At 45.0% G+C, this 23,486-nt stretch overlaps 1 protein-coding gene, 1 long non-coding RNA gene and 1 pseudogene across 4 annotated transcripts in view; 2 read left to right on the top strand and 1 right to left on the bottom strand.

Moving 5' to 3' along the window:
- The first annotated feature begins 228 nt into the window (after positions 1–228).
- The window catches only part of LOC309858169 (ligand of Numb protein X 2-like), a 59,135-nt pseudogene continuing 35,877 nt past the window's right edge, over positions 229–23,486 (top strand). The window contains exons 1-3 of the transcript in view: positions 229–432; positions 4,334–4,705; positions 8,147–8,287. The product of the transcript in view is annotated as a ligand of Numb protein X 2-like (transcript). The remainder of the gene's footprint in view (positions 433–4,333; positions 4,706–8,146; positions 8,288–23,486) is intronic.
- LOC309858176 lies at positions 13,604–21,200 on the top strand. 2 transcript variants are annotated; one of them, XR_014308080.1, is made up of 3 exons: positions 13,604–13,624; positions 20,655–20,804; positions 21,112–21,200. It is a non-coding gene; the product is annotated as an uncharacterized lncRNA (long non-coding RNA). The 2 variants fall into 2 exon arrangements; XR_014308081.1 differs by lacking the exon at positions 13,604–13,624 and adding an exon at positions 18,799–18,886.
- LOC309858170 (ral guanine nucleotide dissociation stimulator-like) lies at positions 13,985–18,692 on the bottom strand. The gene is made up of 6 exons (XM_082750856.1): positions 18,547–18,692; positions 18,041–18,148; positions 16,468–16,661; positions 15,822–15,881; positions 14,692–14,891; positions 13,985–14,440 (listed from the first exon to the last, which is right to left on the bottom strand). The coding sequence occupies exons 1-6, from the start codon at positions 18,682–18,684 to the stop codon at positions 14,130–14,132; spliced, it is 1,011 nt and encodes a 336-aa protein (XP_082606982.1). The 5' UTR covers positions 18,685–18,692; the 3' UTR covers positions 13,985–14,129.

Raw genomic sequence — 23,486 nt, forward strand, 5'->3', positions numbered from 1 at the left:
ATTATTTACTGATCACCTTTCAAAGAGGAAGTGTTTTGCTAATCTTACCTATTGGTGTTTTGGTCATTCTGTTTTTCTTATCCCGTGGTATTGCTTTGTTATGAATCATCTATTAACATAAGGTCATCACTAATGATAGACGATAACTTACTTACGTGAAGATAATCAAAATAGAAAACATTTTTCTTTCCACCTGTTTTTCTCCATCTCGTTTTTAACTTGGCAGCTATGCAGCAGCCGGTTAGTTTTCCGGAAGGCATAATTATAATTACTACAATTGAAATTCACCGGTCTGATCCTTATATTCAGCTAGGAATTAGCATTGTGGGCGGCAATGAAAGGCCACTGATCAACCTTGTTATCCAGGAAGTCTGTCGGCATGGGGTGATCGCCAAAGATGGAAGACTTCTTGCTGGAGACCCAATTCTTCAGGTATCAATTTTTTAAATGATTTTGTTAACTTGCCTCTTTTGTTGCTCTTATTCATCAATTGAAAACTTAGGAAATTAGGGTACTGTGGAATCTGACTTCTAAAAAGGTAAGTTTTACTGTTTTTTTTTTTTAGTGCTAAACAGATCAGAATTTATCTGTAATTTCTCTGATTTCCCCCAAACTCATGGAATGTATTTTTACCCCCATCTTAAATTTGATCCCACATGTGCCTCAGTGTGTGGCTCTCCAGGCCAGCTGGATTCCTCCTGGCTTGGTCTCCACGGTTGTCTATTTCGGGGCCACCTTCACTGCTAAATTCTCTTGTCCCATTGGCTCTATCCCTAGTCCCAGGGTACCATCCATCAGTTACCTTCGTTGTCTGATTCATCCTTCTCTACACGGATTTCTATAATCTAGAAAAGACAGGTCACACAGCACAAGTTACTTAAAACTTACAGCATTGAATTTAAGATAGAATTCGGAAATCATGACCACCTCTTGTTGGCTCTCAAACGCACTCTCATCCACAAACAGCCTGACTCTGCACTAATCCTTGGTGCTACCCTCTCCCTCTTCTCTTTAAAAAGAATGAGCTACTCCAACAAATGAACTTGCTTCGAGCAAGATGATGTTGTGTGTGAGGGCATACTGATGAGCATGAGATGGCCAGAATTCTACTGTTCATGTGAATTCTAGAGTGTATGTGAAAATTGACCTGGATATATGACCCATAGAAGTGTATGTGGTACTTGAAGCTAAAAGAATGGATATTTAGGAGAGAAGAAATAGGCATGAATGAGAAAAGATGTCTTCTAGGAACCCAAGCTCAAGGACTCTTGCCTCCTCGATTTCACTGCTGGGTCCTTCCCCACGGTCTGTTGGTATTCACCCCTTCTCTTTTCCCTGCCATCTCTCTGGTCTGTGCCCTCACTGCTTCACGTCTAACCCAGGAGAATCAAAACCCCTGCCTCCCTACTCTGCTCTGAAATCCGGTACGACATTGTCCGGTTAATTCACCTGTGACTCTGCTTTTCCTGATAGATTGGACCAGAGAATCAAGTCCATACTGATTAATCTAATAGTCCAGGTCCTCTTTGAACTCTTACACAACCTGTCCCCTCAGCCTTCACCCTTGCTTTTTCTTTCAGCTGTAGCCATCGGTGTATTACTGAAACATCATAGGCATGGTGGTCAGAGCTGAGGGTATAATTAAGAGCAAAAAGCAACCCCTGCCCTCATAGAATGTATAATGTAGCAGAAAAGCCAGACATAGCAGTCTCCTTGCTTCCCTCCATGTTCCAGCCTGTCCCCATTGTGCTACAGCTTCCCCACCTTCATCCAGAAAGCCCTGCCCTGCCATTTTCACCCATTCAGACCTCTTCTCACACTAAGTGCTGAAGACATTCCTTCTCTTCACCACTTAATGCATAATTGGTCACAGAGAGTTATTCAAATGTAGTGTCTTCCTTTGGGGATGGCAGCCGCCATTATTACATACTATGGGACAGGCTTCTCACAGAGCTGTGCCTGGAGTCGATACCCAGGACAAACTTGCTGAGTCAATAAAAGAGTGGATTTGGTTATGATATCCTGTTGGGAATAGCTGTCTTCTTCATTAAAACCAAACTTAGAACCTCTAGGATTTTTAGTTCTTCAAGAGAAATGTCCAGAGGGGAAGACAGACAAACTAGGCTCCAAGAGCAGCAAGGATTGACCTTTCCACTGGGGGTTCCTGGCTTTGGTTTCCACACCCATCTGTATTCTGCCTCTTGTAGTTTGTGATTTCCACTTCGACACTTGGGCCCAAAACCCCTCCTTCATTGCACTTGGCCTGGCTGACACAGACTGAACTTGCAGTGTTTTGTTCTTGACTAAATCCAAAGAGGCAATAGGAGAATACAGGAAACATAACTAATCCAGCTTATGTAAAATCCAGTTTCTGATCCTACCATAGCTAGCTATTTACCGCATTCCTGTGTTTGCTGTCCTTTTACGATATTAGTAGTATTCTGGTTGCATGAGGTTGGCACAGCTCTCTGGACACCTTATGCTGTATTCCTTCTACCCCAGCTCCTAAACTGATTCTCCGTGGAGGAACTCTTGTAGCTGGTTTTGACCTTTTGACACCTTTGTGGCCAAGACAAAAAGAACCAGATTGCCCTTTTTTGCAGCTTACACAGGGAGAGAGAGCAAGCACAGGCAGACAGAGTGGCCGGCAGAGGCCGAGGGAGAAGCAGGTTCCCTGCCGAGAAAGGAGCCCGATGCGGGACTCGATCCCAGGATGCTGGGATCATGACCTGAGCCGAAGGCAGCTGCTTAACCAACTGAGCCACCTAGGTGTCCCATCACTTTTGGTTTTTGAGGAAAATAATTGCAGTCATGTCTTGACTGCATTGGTCCAAAAGATAATTAGCTAAAGATGTGGTAAAGTTTACTCTGTTGGTGCTATTTCTACAACATCTAGCAACAGTATTTTATTTGGTTTCTGCTTTCTCTGTGTTTCACTGGCAACCACACTTTTGTGAAGGGAAAATCTCCGATTGTAGGATATTCCACAACCCACGTCACAAAAATGGTGTGAGGCTACATACTCGCACGTGGCTAGCGCTGGATTCCAGCCAGATGTTTGTAAAGTCATTTGTGATAGATGTGAATCAAAGACGGAAAAATAAGAACCTAGAGATAAGTGGCTTTTTAGCTGAATAACCAGAAATGATGAGTTTTGACTAACAAATCCACGTCAGGCTGGTTTTTTAGAAGCTGCCTTAAAGTTCTATTCTTGACCCTATGTTACTCAACTTTTTCATCAAGGATCTGGATGGCAACCAAATGCACAGATGTTGCAAAATTGGGCGAAGAGCAAGTTTATGTGTGAGATCTATGGCATTTGATGCCTGAATTTTAAAAGATGTCCACAGGCCCAAATCAATAAAATTCAAGTTAGTGGTGCTCAAAACTGTCATCCCGAGATGAGTAGGAAGGGGGAAGACTTTCCTTAAGATAGACTCACGTGAAAAAGATTGAAGGCTTTGGGTAATCACAAGCACCTAACCCAGAGCCTGTGCCACATAACACATCCAAGAGAATGTCGATTTCCTGCTTGCTGTTGGTGCAGGCAGATGAGGAGAGGAATTCTAATTGTGATAAACACTCAGAGTTGCACCAACCTCTTCCTCTGACTAGGTGAATAACTGAAGCTGGGTGTATTTTCTTAGTCCTGTTCCTGTCCCAGGATCAGTCACTATATTCCTTTCAGGGCCATAAGGTTTAGTAAATAAATGTTCTGTGAGTACTGAGTTAAGCTTGTTGTATTAGATAGATGTTACACTTGAGTGCTAAACAGAGTGAAACTGTAATTACCTGCTTTTCTTTAAAGTAAAAATGACTGAACTGAGATCAGGTTGTGTATCTAGAATCTGTCCCTTTTCTTAGATTAAAACTCGGTGTATTTTTTCCAGGGTAGGTGTTTTTCATTTGGAAAAGCCACATCAATCCAGTAGAACTTCAGTTTCTGTTCCACTAGAACTAGTATTTTGTTGGCACTTGCCACATGCTGCTGCTGTCTCTGCATTTTCCTCCTGGTCCCTTGAAGCGGAGAGTAAACCCATCTCACCACTCAGGGGACACCCTCAGACATCCCACTACTGGCAGGACCAGGGACTCTGATTCAGCACCCTCGCTGAAGCCTGAGATCCTAACTGCCATTCTCTACTTCGTGCTAGTCATTGTGAGTGAAGCTTAGGAACTGTGCATTTTAAAACATCTTCAGAGGGCTTTTCTTTGTAAATAATGACTGTATGTCATTTTCCAAAGTCCGTTTCTTTTGGAAATGGCGTATAAATGTTTACCAGTTGAGAGGATAAAAGATTGTCCCACCTCAGTCATAATTCTTTTCTTCCAGGTCAACAACTGTAACACCAACAATGTGTCTCACAACTATGCCAGAGCCGCCCTTTCCCAGCCCTGTTCCACGCTGCACCTAAGCGTGCTGGAGAGCGGTGCTTTGGGGGCCGGACCTACAGCCACCCCGACAGTAGCTCTCCCCGGGAAGAGGTCTTCCACGTAGTCTTTCACAAACAGGACTCTGGTGAACAACTTGGCATTAAACCCATTCAAAGGACCGGTGAACCAGGTGTTTTTATCCTTGATCTGTTGGAAGAGGGCCTGGCTGGCTGCACAGGATGGAAGGCTGAGCAGCAACGACCGAGTGCTCGCCATCAATGGACACGACCTGAAGCTCGGAACCCCTGAGCTTGCCGCCCAGATCATTCAGGTACACGCGGATATTCATTCCACGTGCTCAGCCTTTATGTCGATGTTTTCGTAACATGAGAACCTGAGGGATATTTGATATTTCATGGGGGAAATCAAACACGGCTCCCCAAATCCTTCAAAATGCACAAGAGATGATTTTATCATTACAGATAAAATCCTGTCCGGAAAACTGTATCCCTGTGAACATTTAGCCTTGCTCTTTATAGAGTGAAGGCTCTATTTTTGCACATGGGTTTTTCATTTGCTCCATGGGCTCCACCTAAGCCCACACATAAAAAACACATTTATGTCCACATTTAACAGGTGAGACAAGAAAAGCTTGAAGGAGCTGTGGTTCCAAAGTTGTGACTTCCCTGCTCTTGTAACGTTCACTCTCCGCTTCACCTCCATACAAGTGGGGAAAATCAATTTTTATTGAGAAGAACTCATTATCTCTGTAGTGCCCTTTTTATAAAGCATTCAGAGCATTTCAAACACATCATAACTTGTGTTCTTACAGTATCCCTGTGAAGTAAAGATGGTTATTATTAGAGAAAAAAAAATTTCAATAAGAACATTAAAGTAGGTAAAGTAGAGGGGCACCTGGGTGGCTCAGTCATTAAGCATCTGCCTTCGGTCAGGCATGATCCCAGGGTGCTGGCATCCAGTTTCACATCGGGGCTCTCTGCTCAGCCAGGAATCTGCTTCTCCCTCTCCCACTCCCTCTGCTTGTGTTCCTTCTCTTGCTCTCTGTCAAATAAATAAATAAATACATAATAAATAAAATCTTTAAAAAAAGAAAACAGCTTTATAAATTTTTTTAAAAAATAAGATAGAAAAAGTAGAAAATAATCCAGGCCAGACCTTCCGGTTCTATAACCTACCAGAGCATTTAATGATATGGGTATCTCCTACAATGATAGGGGTGAAACAAAGATGTGTATGGTGTTTTATTTAGTTATGTTTTATTTTGTTTTTAGTAAGCACAAGAAAACACTCTGACATAGAGGAAACCAAGCAGTAAACATAATCGAGCATCAGGAATTAAAGTAGGTTGATAGTCACTGGGAAATGTGTATAGTAAACAGAATTAACAATGAAGATTTAAGTACTGTGTAAGAAAACCCAAATTTAAATCCCATTTCATTACTCCATTTCACAAATGTTTGGTTCATTATAATTTTGGGAACACACACACCCGGTAGCCGTCTTGCATTAGGAGGGAGATTCAGGAGTTGGTCTCTTGTCCCAGACTTGAGATTGAAAAAAATTGAATACAGATACATATATATGATACCAAATATATTTCTCAAGTTGTTTCTTTGTGGAAAACATCTTAATGTTTTGGATTCTGAGAATAACATGTATTCCATGTCTGAAAAGGAGACTAAGGAAGACAAAATACAGAAAATGAAGAAGGAAATCAAAATCACAGTCAGTCTAAAGTCCATAAGATAGTGACATTAAAGTTTTGAAGAACATTGTCATTTTTCTGTATATGCCTACAAATAAATAGGTTCCTATTTACGTAGGTACTTAGACATGCAGTCAGCTTACAAATTCTGAGTTTGCCACCCTTTCTTTACGTCAGCTGTATGTTGTGGCCTTCTTACCCTGAAAATAGATGCACCATGATATAGCTGTATAGTAGGCGTGTTGTGCTAAAACTTACGTAAACACTCCCCTGTCAACAGACTTTTTAATGTTTTGTTTTCAAGTTTAAGACATTTTGCTTAACTTCCCTCTAGAAAGATCATACCAGTATATACTCCCATCAAAAGGGCATGCCACTATTTTATGAAATACAGGTATTGTCATTTAGGCATCCTGCATTTTTAAAATCTTGACTTTAACAGAATTCTTTTGTTGTGCTTGAAACCCTGAAGAGTTAGATAGGCAGTTGGCCTAAACCCAAATGTTGGCCCATCGTTTAAAGCTTATATGTCCACTTCCATCACACAGCCAGAATTTTGTCTTTTAAGAAATCAAAAAAGATCAGGGATTTGTTTGTTAATAGGTTTGCATGAGCAGGGGTCTTCCCATAAAGCTGAATTACTGGTTATAGAGTATTTGGTAGTGGGGAGGGTTAGGCAGTAAAGCAAACAATTCTTAATATTGAAATGAGATCACAGGGGTTTCTCACCCTTCACACCGTGTGATCTAATACTGGGAAGTGTCAGAATCTCAAATATCTGGATTGTAAGCGTTCTATTTGGAATTTGCCTGTTAGATCAAATCCCCAGACTCTGGCCACATGAGGAGTGTTATTCTTTCAGTTATTGGAAGAATTGTCTGAAACTAGTTTAATGAAATACTTGAATAAGTAAGTGACTTTAATAGGGCCTTAAAATTGGTTATCACTCAGGCACCTGGGTGGCTCCGTGGTTCAGCATCTGCCTTCGGCTCAGATCCTACATTGGGCTCTCTGCTCTGCGAGGAGTCGGCTTCTCCCTCTTCCTTTGCCCCTCCACCTTGCTCTCTCGCTTTCGCTCTCAAATAAATAAATAAAATCATTTTTTTAAAATTATGGTTTTCACTCCTTTTCCAACTTGACTGCAGTCATGGGGGAGGAGTGCTCTACTTTCCACCACAGCTTCTTGAAAGCAGGCTGTCAAATTTTCCCATAGAAATGATAGTAAACTTGGAAAGTTGTAGTCATGACCAAGAATCAGCATCAAGTAGACCAGGCCTGTACGTTAAAAGCAAAGCTAAAATAGCTTTAAAAAGTATAATAAATGTGAATCTGTGTTTCAGATCTAGATCTATAAATACAGATAATGGACCTCTAAATTCAACGTGGTTGTCATCACCTCTAAAATTACATTTATGTGTGAGTGCACATATGGCATATATAGGCACACAATTTGTGATGTATATAAATACTAATCCTGTTTTACAGGACCTTTGTTATCATTCTTTTCAGGACTGTTTAAGCTGATCCCTATTTTCGATTCGAAGCTGTAGTGTGTGGAAACAGAGCTACACGTAGTTTCATTGATTATCACTCTCAAAGTAGCCATCTTGGAATTTATTTCAGAAATCACAAAGGATTGTAATCCAGTTTAGAATCCGTTCGTCCTTTTATCTTCTTTGCTCTCTTTCTCTCAGTCCAAGGCCAGTTTTGCAGGGGAGGGAAGTATAAAAAGACAGTTACCCTTCAAGAAATCATGGGGAGATCAGAACCCAGGCTTTCTTTGCTTACACCCTTGGTATTTCCAGGATTAGGGAAGGTTTACCCAAGAGGTCTGTGTGTGGCTCTTTTACCTGCAGAAGTTTTAAAGTATTAGCTCCTGAAATGAACTCCCTCGTCTGCCCCACCCCCAGCAGGGGCCTGCAGTCCCCACTCAGGTGAGGCTCTGATACAGCGATGATAAGTGCATTGAAAATGACCCTCCCTATAATTTTTTTAAGTGAGAAGCATCATTAATGACTGGTGATTATATATGTGTGTTTTCTCCAGGCTAGTGGCGAGAGGGTGGATTTAACAATTGCTAGGCCGGGGAAATCCCAGCCTGGTAACCCTGTCCAGGACGCAGGAGCTCAGAGTAGCAGCCAGCACCATGCACAGCCGCTGTACCACAACAGTCCCAGCTCACACAAGGTGAGGCCTCGAGTTTGCATGTTTTCATTCATCTGCCCTCAGGGAATCCTTGTGACAAACTGGTAAGATTTAAATGAGGGCTGTTACTCTGTTGGAAAAGGTGAGCACAAGGTGTTTGGGGGTGTGGAATGTGTGTTTGGCTACCTTGAGAGTCCCTGTACAGTCTGTTCCTCAGCCAGTAGGGGTGGTTTCTTAGTAAGAAGGTCCCTCTGCCAGATTGATGAGAAGTGTTTGATCTTCTAGAAAGACTTCTTTGTTTGGTCCTGCTTGAAAGTGGGATTTATCTTGGTTTGCTCATTCAGTTGTAACAGGAGGTTATGTAACTGAAAAAAAGACAATGACCAACAAGTCCATACTTAGCGGTTGGGCAGTTTGCCTACAACAACAGAATTCCCTATGTGAATATGAAGCATAAATCATACTTTCTGATACGTACATGCAAAACACATAAAGCATTTCTTTTTATGTTACAGTTCATAGGAATACTACCCTAGATCATTTTAAATTCCCGTATGTTGAGCTTTTTGCTGCATCTTTCATATTTCAGTGCTTTGATAATATATTCCTAGGTCATTTATCTGTGCCAAAAATTCTGATGTTGTCTCACTTTGGATGCTGAAATCAGTAGAAGTCAAAAAACAGTGGCACTTTACTGTGTTCTCAGTGTTATTTACTTCATTTCATCTTTCATTTGAACTCAACTTCTAGTAGGCCAGAATTTTTACAATGATGCTATTTACCAACTGTGTGAAAATCACACATCGGAACCTTCCTATCGATTTTTTGTTTGTTTGTTTGCTTTTACTTCCTATAGTTTTTAAGTAGACCAGTAAATAAGTTTTAATTTAGCAAAGCAATTTAATTTTACTTAAGGAGAATGACTTGAGAAACACATGTTTAGCTTAAAGTGGCTTCTTAATGTAAGTACAATTTGAGAGAATAACTCTGTAATGTCACAGGAGCCCAAGAAAGCATTATTTATTTTTGTATTTATTTATTTTTAAGATTTTATTTATTCATTTGACACACAGAGATCACAAGTAGGCAGAGAGGCAGGCAGAGAGAGAGAGAGAGAGAGAGAGAAGCAGGCTCCCCGCTGAGCAGAGAGCCCGATGTGGGACTCGATCCCAGGAGCCCGAGATCATGACCCGAGCCGAAGGCAGTGGCTCAACACCCTGAGCTACCCAGGCGCCCCAAGAAAGCATCATTTAAAGGCACAAGTATTTTTGGCCCATCAGGTTTATCTTGTTTTCTGAGCTGAAGTATACACTTGTCACTGGTCTTTGTTCAGTTAAAACTTTTAAGAAATTATAAGCACAAACTTCATCTTATTTTTGAACAGAATACAAAATGTGTGAAGGGAACCTATAATTTTGCTTTCACAATGATGACTACGAAAAGCAGTTATTGTTTCGAAAAGGAATTTGAATAGGAGTTGTTCATATAGCTGGTCCTTGATTTACAAGTTACCTATATATACATATTCCTAAAGAATCATGATTAAGGCAAAAGTTGGTAACTGAATCCATGAATTCTACAGAAAGTGGAAATATGGGTGCTCAAAGACAATGCTACAAATTTAACCATTTCAGCGTTCATATAGAGGACGATTTATGTCCTTTTTTTTGTTTTGGGCACAAATATTTTTCTTTTTACTAGTTCCTCTTCCTTAATTTTAAGTGGTGGTGTTTTAAATAGCAATGCTGAATTCTTACTCTAGGTGCTCTGTAAACCTGCTTGTTAGAACAGCCACATTAATGGAATTTTAAGCATTAATTTAGCAATTTACCATTAACATACAGCATTTGTGATGTCAAATCCTACTTTAAAATATAAAGGTCTCCTAGGGAAAACAAATACAAATTTATCAAAACAACCTGTTCAGAGGATAATCATTGTTAAAAATTAAAGCACACATTACTCTATTACTAAGCCCCTGCGTAGCCCCTGCTTGGAAACATTCATCCAGTGTTAAGCCCTTAGAAGTTTCCATGAAGTATACCAAGAGTAATCTGTGAAGTTTGGCTAAAATGCATACATCTCAGCCATTTGGAGGAATAAAACAACCACCTCTAATTGACTCGATACCTGACAGACACAAGCGTTGAAGTCAATGTGCTCCCAGCTGAGTTTACCTGGATTGTCTTCATAATCACGTGGGTCTTGCCCAGTTTTGAAGGATGCGAACATAGATGTCATATGCTATGATACCACCTGTGGACGTTTACAGGTTTTCTATGAGGTCAAAATTCTAGGAACTCTAGGCTATTTAAGTAGTGCCCTCAAGAAAATTTCAGAGTGTTGGTTTCAGGAGGAGAGAAGAGCAGACACCCCTGCCGGTGCAGGGCTTGACTGACACGTCGTACCTGTCCGCTCTGAAGCAGTGTCACTAAAGGAAATGTTACAGTTCTAGCAAAAGAACTCATCTAGTTCTGCTGTTGATATTGTTAGTCGTGGTAATAGTTATCTTGTTATCTACACTATGCTGTTACAGTATATGTGTTAAGGAACCTTTTGAGATAGGAGCTTCCATCATTACACTTAATGGGATAGCACCATTGTAGTGTGGATGCATATAGCATCATGCTGTATGAACATAGACAACTACATATGAATACATGTTTATGTATATACACTGTGTGTGTGTATGTGTATTTTTTTTAAACTTGAATCACCTCAAATCCCAGTGTGATCATGCGTAGCTATATAATTTGGAGCAAATTACATGAACTTTCTTTTTTTTTTTTTTAAAGATTTTATTTATTTATTTGACAGACAGAGATCACAAGTAGGCAGAGAGGCAGGCAGAGAGAGAGGAGGAAACAGGCCCCCCGCTGAGCAGAGAGCCGGATGCGGGGCTCAATCCCAGGACTCTGAGATCATGACCTGAGCCGAAGGCAGCGGCTTAACCCACTGAGCCACCCAGGTGCCCCTACATGACCTTTCTAATAAGGCTATTTCCTTGTTTATAAAATGGGGCCAACCATAGGATTTACACTCCGGACCATTGTAGTGAAATGTAATGAAACCATGAAAATGAAATAATACATGTGAAACCATTTGCTTTACACATAGTAAATCTTCAATAAATGTTAGTTACTATTGCTATTTTAATATTAATATTTCATAGGTACCCATTGTTTTTTATGGCATTCTAATTTAAAAAAAGGTGATGTTTTAAAGTTTCCTTTTCTTCTAGGAGTGTCCCCATAAATAGAAACAATCAATATCGGTAAAAATTGCTTTTTCCTGAGAACACAGTTTGTTGGAGAATTTTTCTCTTCCTTAACTTTTTCAAAAATTCAGTTATTTCATATCCTTATAGCTTTCCATGAAGGTTGTGAAGATCAGTTTGCACCCATTTCATGACCGAGCATTCTCATGAGTAAGAAACAGAAGATAGATCTATAGCTTTTTTCTGGCAGTTAACTAAATCCGCACTTTACTTTTGTACTATTCTGTCACCATTTCTCTCAAAGAATAGAGGAGAGAGAGAGAAATAAAATTAATTAGCTTGTCTTCAGAATCTTAAAACTCAAGTGCATTATTTACCTTTGTAGAATTGGCCCTATTTTGACTTCCACATGTCAACAGTCCTGAGTTTTTTCTGTTCCATACATAGTCATATGAAAATACAGCCATCCAAAGTCTGACATTGTGATCCCCAGTGTTCGGTGTCATGTTTGTACCATGAGGAACTGTGTATTATTTCTTCAGTAACTGATTTTAACAGTGACTTTATCATTGCCATGGTATTTTTTCCTTCAGTTTCCTTACTTTACTTCAGCTATGTATTATTTATTTTGCAATGAATTTTCTTCTCCTGTGTTAGGATCTTCCCCAGTGTGTTACATGCCAAGAAAAACACATTACTGTAAAGAAGGAACCACCTGAGTCCCTGGGAATGACAGTGGCAGGGGGCAGAGGAAGCAAGAGTGGTGAACTGCCCATCCTTGTAACCAGTGTGCCAGCTCATGGCTGTCTGGCACGTGATGGCCGCATCAAAGGAGGTAAGATAGGAAGGGCTGGGAACAGTGAAACTCTTCCCATCTTCTCCCTGCATGCAACTCATGTTTGAAAAAAGTAACAAATATTCCCCAAATTTTCTATCAAATATGATTTTTTAAAAATCTTCTAAAGTGTCCCTTCCATATATAAGTGTAAAACCTCTCTCTAAGGTTAGAAAAACGCCTAATGGGAAGGAAAATTGCTGCAGTTTGATGATGTTTCCGTTCTTTTTTTTTTTTAAGAATTTATTTATTTATCTGACAGACAGAGATTACAAGTAGGCAGAGAGGCAGGCGGGGGGTGGGTGGAGGGGAAGCAGGCTTCCGGCTGAGCAGAGCCCCATGCGGGCTCGATCCTAGGACCTGGGATCATGACCTGAGCTGCAGGCAGAGGCTTTAACCCACTGAGCCACCCAGGCGCCCTTTCCATTATTTTCTAATGTTTATTTAGATCATTGCATTATTTGATGTTGGAAAAAACCCTCTAAAAAATAGAACACTCATCCTTTCCTTCCTAACCTTTTATATAATCCTCGTTGCCCTTTTTTTATTATTATTATATTACTTGTCAGGGCAACAAACACCTTTTTTTCTTCCTTAAGCAAAAGATGCTCAAATCACAAGTTTCATTTCTTTGTGTAGACCCAAGGATCTCTTCTCTTTAAGTATTCTGATACATCCACGCTGAGCAAACTCTGTAGGACTATATCTATAAAACTGTGTAACTCTAAAACAGGATATGTTAAAAATTCATTTCTAAGAGCAAAAGATCAAATAATTTTTGAGCAGGAAAGAACTATAGAAATCACTGAAGCCCAAAGAAGAGAAATGAACATGCCCAGGTCCTGCACATTAGCAAAACCAGGTCTAATGACTTGGACGTCCAGTCAAATCACAGTGCCTCAAGCCACATTTTTTCCTATGTATGATGAAATTATCTTAAAGTTTTGAGTTGTTTTGGAATGTTTTCCATGAATTGGATTTTTCCCTCGATATCGTAAGAATGACAGAGATGTGAAAAATTACAAATAACAGGATGTATAGGGAAGATAATGACTTGGTAGCTCATCTCATTTTCTGGTTTATTCCTTTGGACAGGTGATATATTGCTGAATATCAATGGCATTGATTTGAACAATTGAAGTCACAGTGAGGCCATGGCTATGCTAAAAGCCAGCACCGCGTCCCCTGCTGTTGTCCTGAAAGCACTTGAGGTCCAGACTGTCGAGGAGGCAGCCCAGGCTACCGAAGAGCAGCCAGGCACCTTCAGCGAGAATGAGTAGGACTCCAGCTGGTCGCCGTCGTGGCTCATGTGGCTTGGGCTTCCAAGGTACTGACAGCGTTTCAGCAGTTTCATGGAATAATCGTAGTGACAACATTTCTCAGTATGGAACACAGTAAATTCATTTGTCCAGGATGTGAGGGGGAAGGTCCTGGTCAGAGATGAAGTGGCAATGGCATATCAAGTTATAGAAGAAAAGGGTATTTTTTTCCTTAGGTTATTATATTTTAAAAGATAAATTTAGAGAGAAGAGCAGTGGTTGCAGGGACTGGGGGAGGGACAGAGCAGTGAGCGATGAGGAGCGTGGGTGTCTCTGTGACAGAAACGTCGTAGAACGACATGGTTGTGCAACACTCTGGATGGACCTAATGAGACCTCCATATCCCACTGCAAAGGATGCGAGTAAAATGTTATATAAACTCAAATTCTACTTTATTTAATAAATAACATCTATGAAGTAATTATAGAGGTGAATACAGAAAACAAATACGATAAAGAAGGAAATGATGGGGGAGGGGGAGTCATGCTCTGGAGCTGCAGCCAGCACAAGCTGCTACTCGGGGGCCGAGCCTGCTTGCTCCACGGAGGCAGGGGGCGGCAGCTCGGTGGCAGGACCCTGCTGGTCATCCAGGAAAGTCAAAAGGCCTGGTGGCTCTTCCGTGGCAGAGAAGTGAACGAGGGCCCTGACGACCATCTGCCCTGGCCCCAATGGGTCAGGGGGGGTCACTGGTCTTCCTAACCCATAGTGAGCAGCCATAGCAGGGATGGCGGGGGCCAGCTCAGGCCCCAGAGGTGCAGCAGGTGCCAGAGTGGCTGGTGGAACAACTTCCCGAGACACATCCTGATCTGGCTCTGGGGCCGGTGCTGTAGCTCCAAGAAGAGAAAGCATCATCAGCTTGATTGACTTCCCTTTTGCCTTTCCCTTTCCCCACCACTCAGCATGGCCTGCGTTCAAGACCCAGCCCCCAGAAGGTGTCCCTGATGGAAGCCCATGGGGACAGGGATCTGAGACGACTCACTCTCTTCGGCCCAATTACAATCTACGGAGGCTTCCTCAGGGTGGCCCACCCTGCCTCCGCCTCAGGCCCACATGAGTCACCCCCAGTCCTCCTCACCCCTAGCCTCTGGCTCCGTGGTCTTTTCAGGAGCGCATTGCCTTTCTGGAAGCAGAAGCTGGGCACGGCGCTGCAGGTCCGAGCCCGGCACATTGACCTGCAGGTAGGCCAGCAGCGTATGCAAGCTGGGAAACTCCGGAGGCTGCACAAAATCCCCTGGATACTTTTCCACCCAGGTGTTCAGGATGGCATAGACGGCCCTGGGGACAGACATGGAGGCAGAGAAGTCAGAGGACAGGGTACGCATCCAAACCAAAATCCCAGGGAACCTATGTGGGAACCTGGGCCCCTGGGCTGTCAGCTCCTGTCTGAGACCAGTCGGACTCCTTGTCCAATTGCGACCTGGCAGTCCTGCGTGAGAAAGGCCTGCTCCCACACGGCAGGCTGGCCAAAAGCCGCTAGGAGTGGGAGTCCTTGGTCAATGGGGGGAGCATTTCTGGACTTCTTAGGGGAGCTGGACACACTCCTCAGTCTGTCTCCTTGCCCACGAGCCACTTGAATTCAACTGCATGTGCCTGGGGAGAAGTGGTGTCTGGCCTCTTAATTACCCTCACTGCACTCGCCTCTGCTCAGTGAAGATCCAACCGAGGAGGGAACAAAGGGACTCTGTCTCTAGCCAGGCCTTCCCAGGACCCTCCCCATACCTCCACCGTTCCCTCCTCTGCCCGTTCACTAGGTGCCATGAGAGTGGGTCTGTTTCCACTGACACTCACCTCCCACAGGGTGTGGGATGCCTGCTGCTCCCTGGGCTCTACTGGGTCACCCTCTCCCTGAGACCCCTCTGTGCACCCAACGTGCAGGTGCCAACACTGCTATGCGATGGTTCCTAAATCCTGTGTTCTGGGTCCCAGAATTGGGGCAGAGAGAGGGCTGGGAAGGGGCAGGGATGGAGCATGACCCTCTCAGGGGTGGAAGCTGTCCTCCATCCCCCTCTGCTCTCCCACAGTGCTCACACACCTACCCCAGTTCCCCAGGGCACCTTTCCAATTTCCAGTAGAAGCTCTCAGACATTTACCATAAAGCAGAATAACGAGGTGAGTCTGAAGGTCCGGCAGCCCCTCAAACTCACAGGACCCTCACTACCCTGGTGGAGAGGGAAGGCCCTCCTAAAGCAGCCAAAGCTTACTCACATGTTGCGCTGCTCCTGGGGTCCGCCGACCTCATCATAGCTGGAATAAACACATCCGAATCTAGAGGAGGCCAGGGGGCATCGCATGAGATGTCTGTGGATATTGGCTCTCACCGCCAGACCCTCGACTAGCCTGCAGCCCTGGGGTGCTCTCTGTTCTGTGCAGGGATCCCATTCAGCTCCTGGATAATCGCCTCCACCTACCGGGGCTTCCTAAATGCTTGCTGAATAAAAGGGCCCCAACCAGCCCATCACCGACATCTGAGTGGGCCCGGCCCCTGCTCACCCCCAGGGATGCTTGCTCTGGATTCAGCCAGACACAGGCCCCAGAAGGAGTCTCAGATCTCCCTTTCAGTGGCAAAGGAGCCCAGCTCAAGATCATAGTGAGAGTCAGGGATGAGGCAGAGGCTTCATCATGAGGGGCACAGGAATGAGCAAAGAGCATGCCCACAGGCCCTCCAGCAGAATTTTCCACTGGCGCAGGCTCCCAGGTGTCCTTTCCCTACAAGACCCCACTGAGTCCCTATAATACCTCTGCCCCAGTTAGGAGCAAGGGAAGCTTGGGGAAGCTTGGGGACCTGCCAGAGTCTCACAACAGGAATTGGCCAAATCTCACAGAGCAGTTAGGGGCAGGGGAGGGTGCTCACCTTGCAAAGAGGAGGTCCAGCACCTCCTGGGGGGTGGCCAAGTGACGGTATGTGTCCAGAAAGGTGTGGACACAGTGTAGATCTTGTCTGATGACGGCAGGCACCAGGTGATCTATTGCGGCCTGCAGCTTGTTGGCCCGCTTGGCCGTCAGCACCGAGGTCTTGCTCCTCTTCCTGGTTGAACGATTTTTCCCCTGAGGTGAATCAGAGGAGACATGAGTCAGTGCTGTGGCCACCAGGAGGGTTGGGGCTTGGAGGGCAGAATGAGCCCCCAGATCTCAGGGACTTCAGCAAGAGGTGGGACAAGAGAGCCCAGAGTCCGAAAAAGAATCGGGTGACTCAGTGTCTCATTGGGTTCAGCCTAAAGCTCTTGGTTTTGCTTCAGGTCATGGTCTCCGTGTTCTGAGGCTGCGATCCTCGTAGGGCTGTGTCCATAGGGCAGTGTCTGCTTGAGGATTCTGTTTCTCGGTCTACTTCTCCCCACTCTCCCCCTGTCTCTCTCTCAAATCCATCAATCAGCCAATCAGTTAAGAAGCCTTTAAGGCAATGAGAAAATGTTCTTGGTATCCATACAAAGAATTGAAAGAAATGATGTCTGAACTTGCTAGTATCTGAGGTCCCTTTGTGAGCGGAGTATGGATAGCACATCCCTGCCTGAGTGGCATGGATCCTGTTATTTCTGATAACATAGCCCATTCTTTTTACTTTTTTGAAAGACTTGTTATTTATTTATTTGACAGAGAGAGAGGTGACAAGTAGGCAGAGAGGCAGCCAGACATAAAGGGGGAAGCAGGCTCCCTGCTGAGCAGAGGACCCCACGCCCCCGACGTGGGCCTCGATCCCAGGACTGTGAGACCCAAGACCCATGACCTGAGCTGCAGGCAGAGGCTGAAACCCCTGAGCCACCCCGGCACCCAACATATCCCATTCTTGAGATGAGAACACAGAGATGTTTAAGGTGAGAGGGCTTAGGATAAGAAGGCACGGAGGCTGTAGGATGCAGCACTGTGCCTTGGCCAGAGAAGGGGATTACATCCAGTCCTGCCCCAGTAAAGGGCTCCATGGCTGTGATCAATGACTGGCCTTCCGGACTGCCGTGCAGTGCAGTGCAGTGAGGCCCCTGTTCCTTTTCCTTGGGGGGGGGGGGGGGCAACAATGTGTTCCATCAATACCAAAGCGCAGAGCAAGAGACAGAGTACCATGTCCCTTTGGATCAAAGTCTCCCAATCCAGTCTTTGCAAGACTTGCAGAAGCTGAGGAAGGACTGTTGGGCCAGTGGGGGCACCTGGGAGCACGAGTTAGGAAAATGCCTTGGCCAGGGCAAAAGGAGTCTAAATCAACGGGATGAAACCTGGTCTAAAGTCTCTTTAATGATACTCCTATAAGTATGTGGACAATGGCAGTGCTTCTGTCCAAGGCGTGGGCAGAACGTTGTGGGCCAGTTTGGGGAAGAGATGGGATGCAGATTCACGGGAGTACAGGACTCTAGGAGGCCAGGTTGGCTTCTAGGAAGTGGGGCCCTTGGTGCTGCATGGGCGCCCCGGGGTTGGGTCTCCCCAGCACCTGCACTCACCCTGAGCCAGCGCCAGACTCTGTTGGCCGTGTGCGGCTTCGTGTCCTTGGAGGAAGGAGAGCAGGCAATCTCCTCGGTCACCTCCTGCACCATGTCCTCTGGGGCGTTCTTTAAAGACAGTGCCCGGCAGGCAGGCAGGAGGACTTAGAGCCCTGTCTGGAGGCCTTTGCTGGTCTTCAGACCCAGGGCGCTCCATTCCAGACACACCACAGCCCAGGTGGCAGAGCCCTCCCCCAAGGAGAGAAACGTGGCCCAGCTTCAGGGCCTTGGATGTGCTCTGGCACAGCTCAGAGTCACCTCAGGAATCCCCTGTGCACCCTGCCCACCCTGACATTGGTGTGAACAAGAAGGGATCACAAGAGTATCCACTGTACTCACCCTCCTCCAGCCCATGGGCAGGAACCCCCACATATCCCTCCTCCCCTCAAACTCCAGAGAAAGGGATGGGGCTTCCCTAGGACGGTTCAGAGGGGTGGGCATCGCCTAGTCTCCTCAGTAGTAAGTACCTTATGGCGTCTCCCTCGAAAGGTCCTGCGGCATTGGGGGGGTGGTTTTAGCCAATGTCTGCAGCATGGGAACAAGTCATTTTCTTGGGGGTTCTGGTACCCAGAGCCCCAGAAACTAGGTACACAACAGGAAAACATCTTTCTGTGTCAAGGTCCTGAGTCCAGTAACCCTGCTACTGGACTAGACTGGCTGCCTGGTTGCAGGGGTTCCAAGTTCTGAAGGCCTTTGTGATCCAGGCAGTGACATCACTTCCTGAGATGCCCTATCAGGGCCCACTCCTGATTGGACCCCTACACGAACAGTGCTCCCATCTGCCATCTCCTCTTCCCCCTTCTGCATGCAAGGCCACATCTTATCTGTACACAGTGACCCCAACACACCCCTCTCCACAGGCCCCCAGGGAAGGTCTGGGAGCAGCCAGGGCCCCAGCTTGCAAACACACCTGGTTTCAGACACAAGTCTCTATTCTTACCTGGTTCAGACCCTAGATAAGCCATTGTGGCAGACAAGGATGGTCTTCTTGCCAAATATGGATGAGTCCAGCATGTCTTTCTATCAGATGTCCACAGGCATAGGTTGGATAATAGCTATGATGTTAGAGGAGGGCTGTCACATGTAGGAAATACCTCCCACCCAATTTCCTCCCTCCTGTCAACTTCTTGGAATCTGCTACTAATCAGATCCCACCCCACAGTCCCTCCTGGGGTGTGTGTTTGTGTGCACCAGCACACAAGCTCCTGTGTGCACACATGTGTTCATCGGTGCTCACATTCTGGAGTCCCAGAAGAGGACATCCCCACTTACAGAGGGCTGGGTAATAGCTTCCCAAGGTCTTAGGCTTTTTCTTTTCAATGCAAACCCTAAAGAAGGGACTGGAGCCTTGGCCCTTGATGGTCAGAATGTGCCCTTAGCCCTAGAGACCGCCTGTCCCGGGATGCAGGCCATTCTCTCCTTTCCAAAGTGTGTGATGCAGATAGGGGTCCATCCAGTGGGTCGCCATGACCCGGGATCCTCCTCAGACAAGAACCTGGGCATATGTCTCCTGTCTAGGAGACCAATGATCACCCTCAGCCCGATAACATTTCCAGGCCAACAGCCACTTCCTTCCAGAAAAACTTTTCCAGAGCCCCCAGTGAATGGCTACGTTGCATCCAGGACCCCAACTTTGAGGATACTCAAAGAGCTGGGTTCAAGCCGGCTAAGCATCCATACCAGTCTGATTCTGGGCAAGGCCCGGACCCTTCAAGGATCTTCACAGTCTCCCTTCGGGGGCTCCATTGGTTCCACAACTCCTGTGTAGACATGTTTGTGTGACCCCTCCCCAGAGTGTGGTCTGGACTTGGTGATTCACTTCCATGTCACAGAACGTGGCCACGTGACCCAAAGGCCCTTCTGAGATTTTGTTCGAAAACTCATTGCCCAGCCCCATGTTGACTCGGATCCATGTTCTCTCTCCAATCTTCATACTGGAGCACAAGCCCCTAGGTTGAACCATGACCCAGACATACGCACATGGCCCAGCCCTGTGGGCCCACAGCAGACAAAAGTCAGGTCTTTGAGATGGGCTGTATCTGGCCCATGCCCCTGAGTGCGCTCAGGTTCTCGGTGAAGCAGGTCCTCCCTTGGTGTTGTCAGCAGCCCAGTTTAAGGAGAGTCTCTGGCAGGAGCCCCCAGCAGAGCACTGCTGGATTCCTGATCCCCTGAGACCACGAGGCAGCATTTGTTGGTTCAGCCACTGAGTGTGGGGAAGTGTGGTCACACAGCCCTGGGAGAAGGGCACTGATACTGCCCAACTTCCCGGGCCCTGGCCCTCCTCCCCTCCCACTCTGGTCCTTCCTCAGCTTCTCTGGCCACCCTGGCCCCCTTTTCTAACCTCCAGTCCTCTGCTCCATGGTGCCCTCCGCCAGGTGGAATGCACTCGCATTTGTGCAGGGCTGTCTCCTTCTTTTCCTCCCGCAGGAATTCTCCGTGTCATCTCAGCACAGCCTTGTCATACCCCTCACCGGGTGGAGTTTGGGCCTTAGTTGTGTCCCTTGCTCTTTTGCTGTGGAGCAATCGCTTTTCCCGTTCACATTTTGGTTTCTCGTTTGTCCATCTTCTGCTCTAGACCCTGAGCTCTCACGAGGAGAACCCGCTGGGCTGATAAGCCCTGGCACCATCTGAGTGCGCAGTGCCCAGTGGCTGAATGAGCGGGAGACAGGATCCGTCCCAGCACAGACCAGCTTCGTTGTTTGAGCCTCACTGATTTTAGTCCTGTGTACGCTTTTTGTTTTATTTTTAAGTTAACTGTGACTGATGTGAGCCTCAAACTCATAACCCTGAGATCAAGGATCCTAGTGCCTGAGGAAGCCAGGTGCCTCTTTGGTCCTCTTTAAAGGTTTTAGGCTGATCACTATTCAAGTGAACTTGGTCATTTCAACATGCTGTACGGAGCTATATTACATTACGCTGAATGACCATGTAACTCCCCAGGTTTTGGTAGCCTGTCACCACAGAGGTCCCCCCCTTGACAGTGCTGAGTGGATCTTCAGATTAGAGACTGAAATCCTTTCTGTGTTCTTCAGGAGCCCAGAGTCTCTCCACCATCGGCCTTCTCCCTCCTTGGGATGACATGCACCTCTGACGCCATCAGCACAACAAGAAAGATGACAAGGAAATACACACAGGAGGGTGTTTCCGGCCAGGTCTTGAAGGCCTCAAGGTTCACTTTGATGCTCAATTTGTTATGTTTTATTTTAGGATTTTATTTCTTTATTAGAGGGAAAAGAGCACAAGCAGGGGGACTTGATACAGATGTACTGTAAGAAAACTGTATAGCATGTGTGCTTTTTAAAAAAAGATTTTATTTATTTGAGAGAGAGAGAAAGAGAGCATGAGAGGGGGGAGGGTCAAAGGGAGAAGCTGACCCCTTGCTGAGCAGGGAGTGAGTTGCAGGACTCAGTCTTGGGTTTCAGGATCATGACCTGAGCCGAAGGCAGTCGCTTGACCAACTGACACCCAGGAGCCCTAGCTTGAGTACTTTTAAGTTGCTATGATACTAGTAGTCACTAGTTTGTATTGAGTTCTGATTATTTATGAGGCAGTATTTTAAGCAATTTATATTAGTCCAGTTTAGTTTTCATGACAGCTCTATGAGTTAGGCCGTCTTATCTTTGTTATATAAAGAAGAATATGGGCAGAGAGGTTGTTAATAAATGGAAGAGGTTGTCAATAAGTGGAAGAGCTGATACTCTTAACTAGTTTGTTTCCTAAGAGTACTTGCTGGCTAAATTGCTCTATCGTACAAGCAAGGCAGAAAAATATGTTTTTAAAAATCTGTCATCCATTAAATAAAAACCATATTAAGCTTTTTAACTATTAAAAATTCTGATGACTTGCCAGTCTTATGTCTTAGTTATAAATGTTAATGAGGCTCATGATTTTTGCCATTCATATGTACTTGTTTTTTCTTTTTTTTTTTTTTAAAGATTTTATTTATTTATTTGACAGACAGAAATCACAAGCAGGCAGAGAGGCAGGCACGGAGAGAGGAGGAAGCAGGATCCCTGCTGAGCAGAGAGCCCGATGCGGGGCTCAATCCCAGGACTCTGAGATCATGACCTGAGCCGAAGGCAGTGGCTTAACCCACTGAGCCATCCAGGCGCCCCTGTACTTGTTTTTTCTTTCTATGGTATAATCTATGTCATTTTTTCTTTGTTGGCACTCTTGCCTCCCTTGTGTAGTTTGAAGTCTTTCATCGTCTCCTCCTGGCTAGTTGTTCCGTCTCTGTGTGCCCAGCTCCCCATCTGTTTAAAGGTGGGTGTTGCGTAGTCTTCTGTAACCTTCCTGAGTGCTAGATGAATGCGTTCTTCCATAGTTCTCTGTGATATCACACAAAATACTTGTCTTTAGTCCCTCTTAGCAATTTGCTGTCCCATTGGGATGTAAGTATACCTGGTTCTTTACCTCTCTAACAACTTCAGGGTTCCAGTTTTAAATTTATTCTTGGGGACACCTGGGTGGCTCAGTTGGTTAAGAGGCTGCCTTCCACTCGGGTCATGATCCCAGAGTCCTGGGATCGAGTCCCACATCGGGCTCCTTGCTCAGCAGGAGGCCTGCTTCTCTTTCTGTCTCTGCCTGTGCTCACTCTCTCTGACAAAACAAAAAAAAAAAAAAGAAAAGAAAAGAAAAAACAATTTATTCTTGCATCAGATAAGAGGGGCTTTACAGTTACTTAGTTTGTAGGATTTTTTAGTTGTTAGCTAGGCTCTTTCTCAGCTGTGCACATTCTGCTTATGTTTCCTTCCCACTTCCTGTTCCTAGTCTGTTTCTCCATCGAAGACTGGCTGTTACGCACATGGATACCAGTGTGTGATATGCATTTGGAGAATTGAATCTTTCCCTATAGTTTTAGTCTCAAGTATTGTTTTATGATCCACTTTTTGTCACCATTTTTTTATTGAATGAAATAGTTTTAAAATGCATTTCTCATGCAATCTACTTACTTGACAAAAATAATTTTTCTCAGTGATACAGTATTCCACGTTCCTTGTCAGGTCCTTGCAGGAACATTTCCTGGAGTGCAGCACAACAGTGCAGAAGGGAAATCCTTTGTCCTCTTTCTTAATAAGGTGATGAGGAAACCGGGAATGAGAAAAAGCTGGATAAAGAAATTCCATAGCAATCTTTTTCAAGAACTTGAAACCCACAACTTATCTTTAGTTTGTGAGGGGAAATTCATTACTTTTACAGCTAAGGGATAGCTTCCAGTTTTCAATAAATTTATCCTATACTTGATTTTTCATGAAATTTGAGATTTTAAAACACACTATCATTGAATGAAGTCTGCAGTCCTAGACATAAGACCGCCACCCACCATACGCAGCCTCTTGAGCCTTTGCTCTGCTTTTCTGCAAGTGGCAGAGCCTCAGATGTATTGCTTCTCACTAATACATGAATG

This window comes from Mustela nivalis (assembly GCF_964662115.1).
Source record: "Mustela nivalis genome assembly, contig: HAP1_SCAFFOLD_1969, whole genome shotgun sequence".
Lineage (NCBI taxonomy): Eukaryota > Metazoa > Chordata > Mammalia > Carnivora > Mustelidae > Mustela > Mustela nivalis.

What these genes read in the sequence shown, in the direction of transcription:
- LOC309858170 (XM_082750856.1), bottom strand. Translation starts at nt 18,684, where the DNA reads ATGTTTTCCTGTTGTGTACCTAGTTTCTGGGGCTCTGGGTACCAGAAC. An exon ending in GAGTCTGGCGCTGGCTCAGG is followed by an intron (nt 16,662 to 18,040) that starts GTGAGTGCAGGT and finishes GATTCACCTCAG; the next exon opens with GGGAAAAATCGTTCAACCAG. An exon ending in CTGGACCTCCTCTTTGCAAG is followed by an intron (nt 15,882 to 16,467) that starts GTGAGCACCCTC and finishes GGCCTCCTCTAG; the next exon opens with ATTCGGATGTGTTTATTCCA.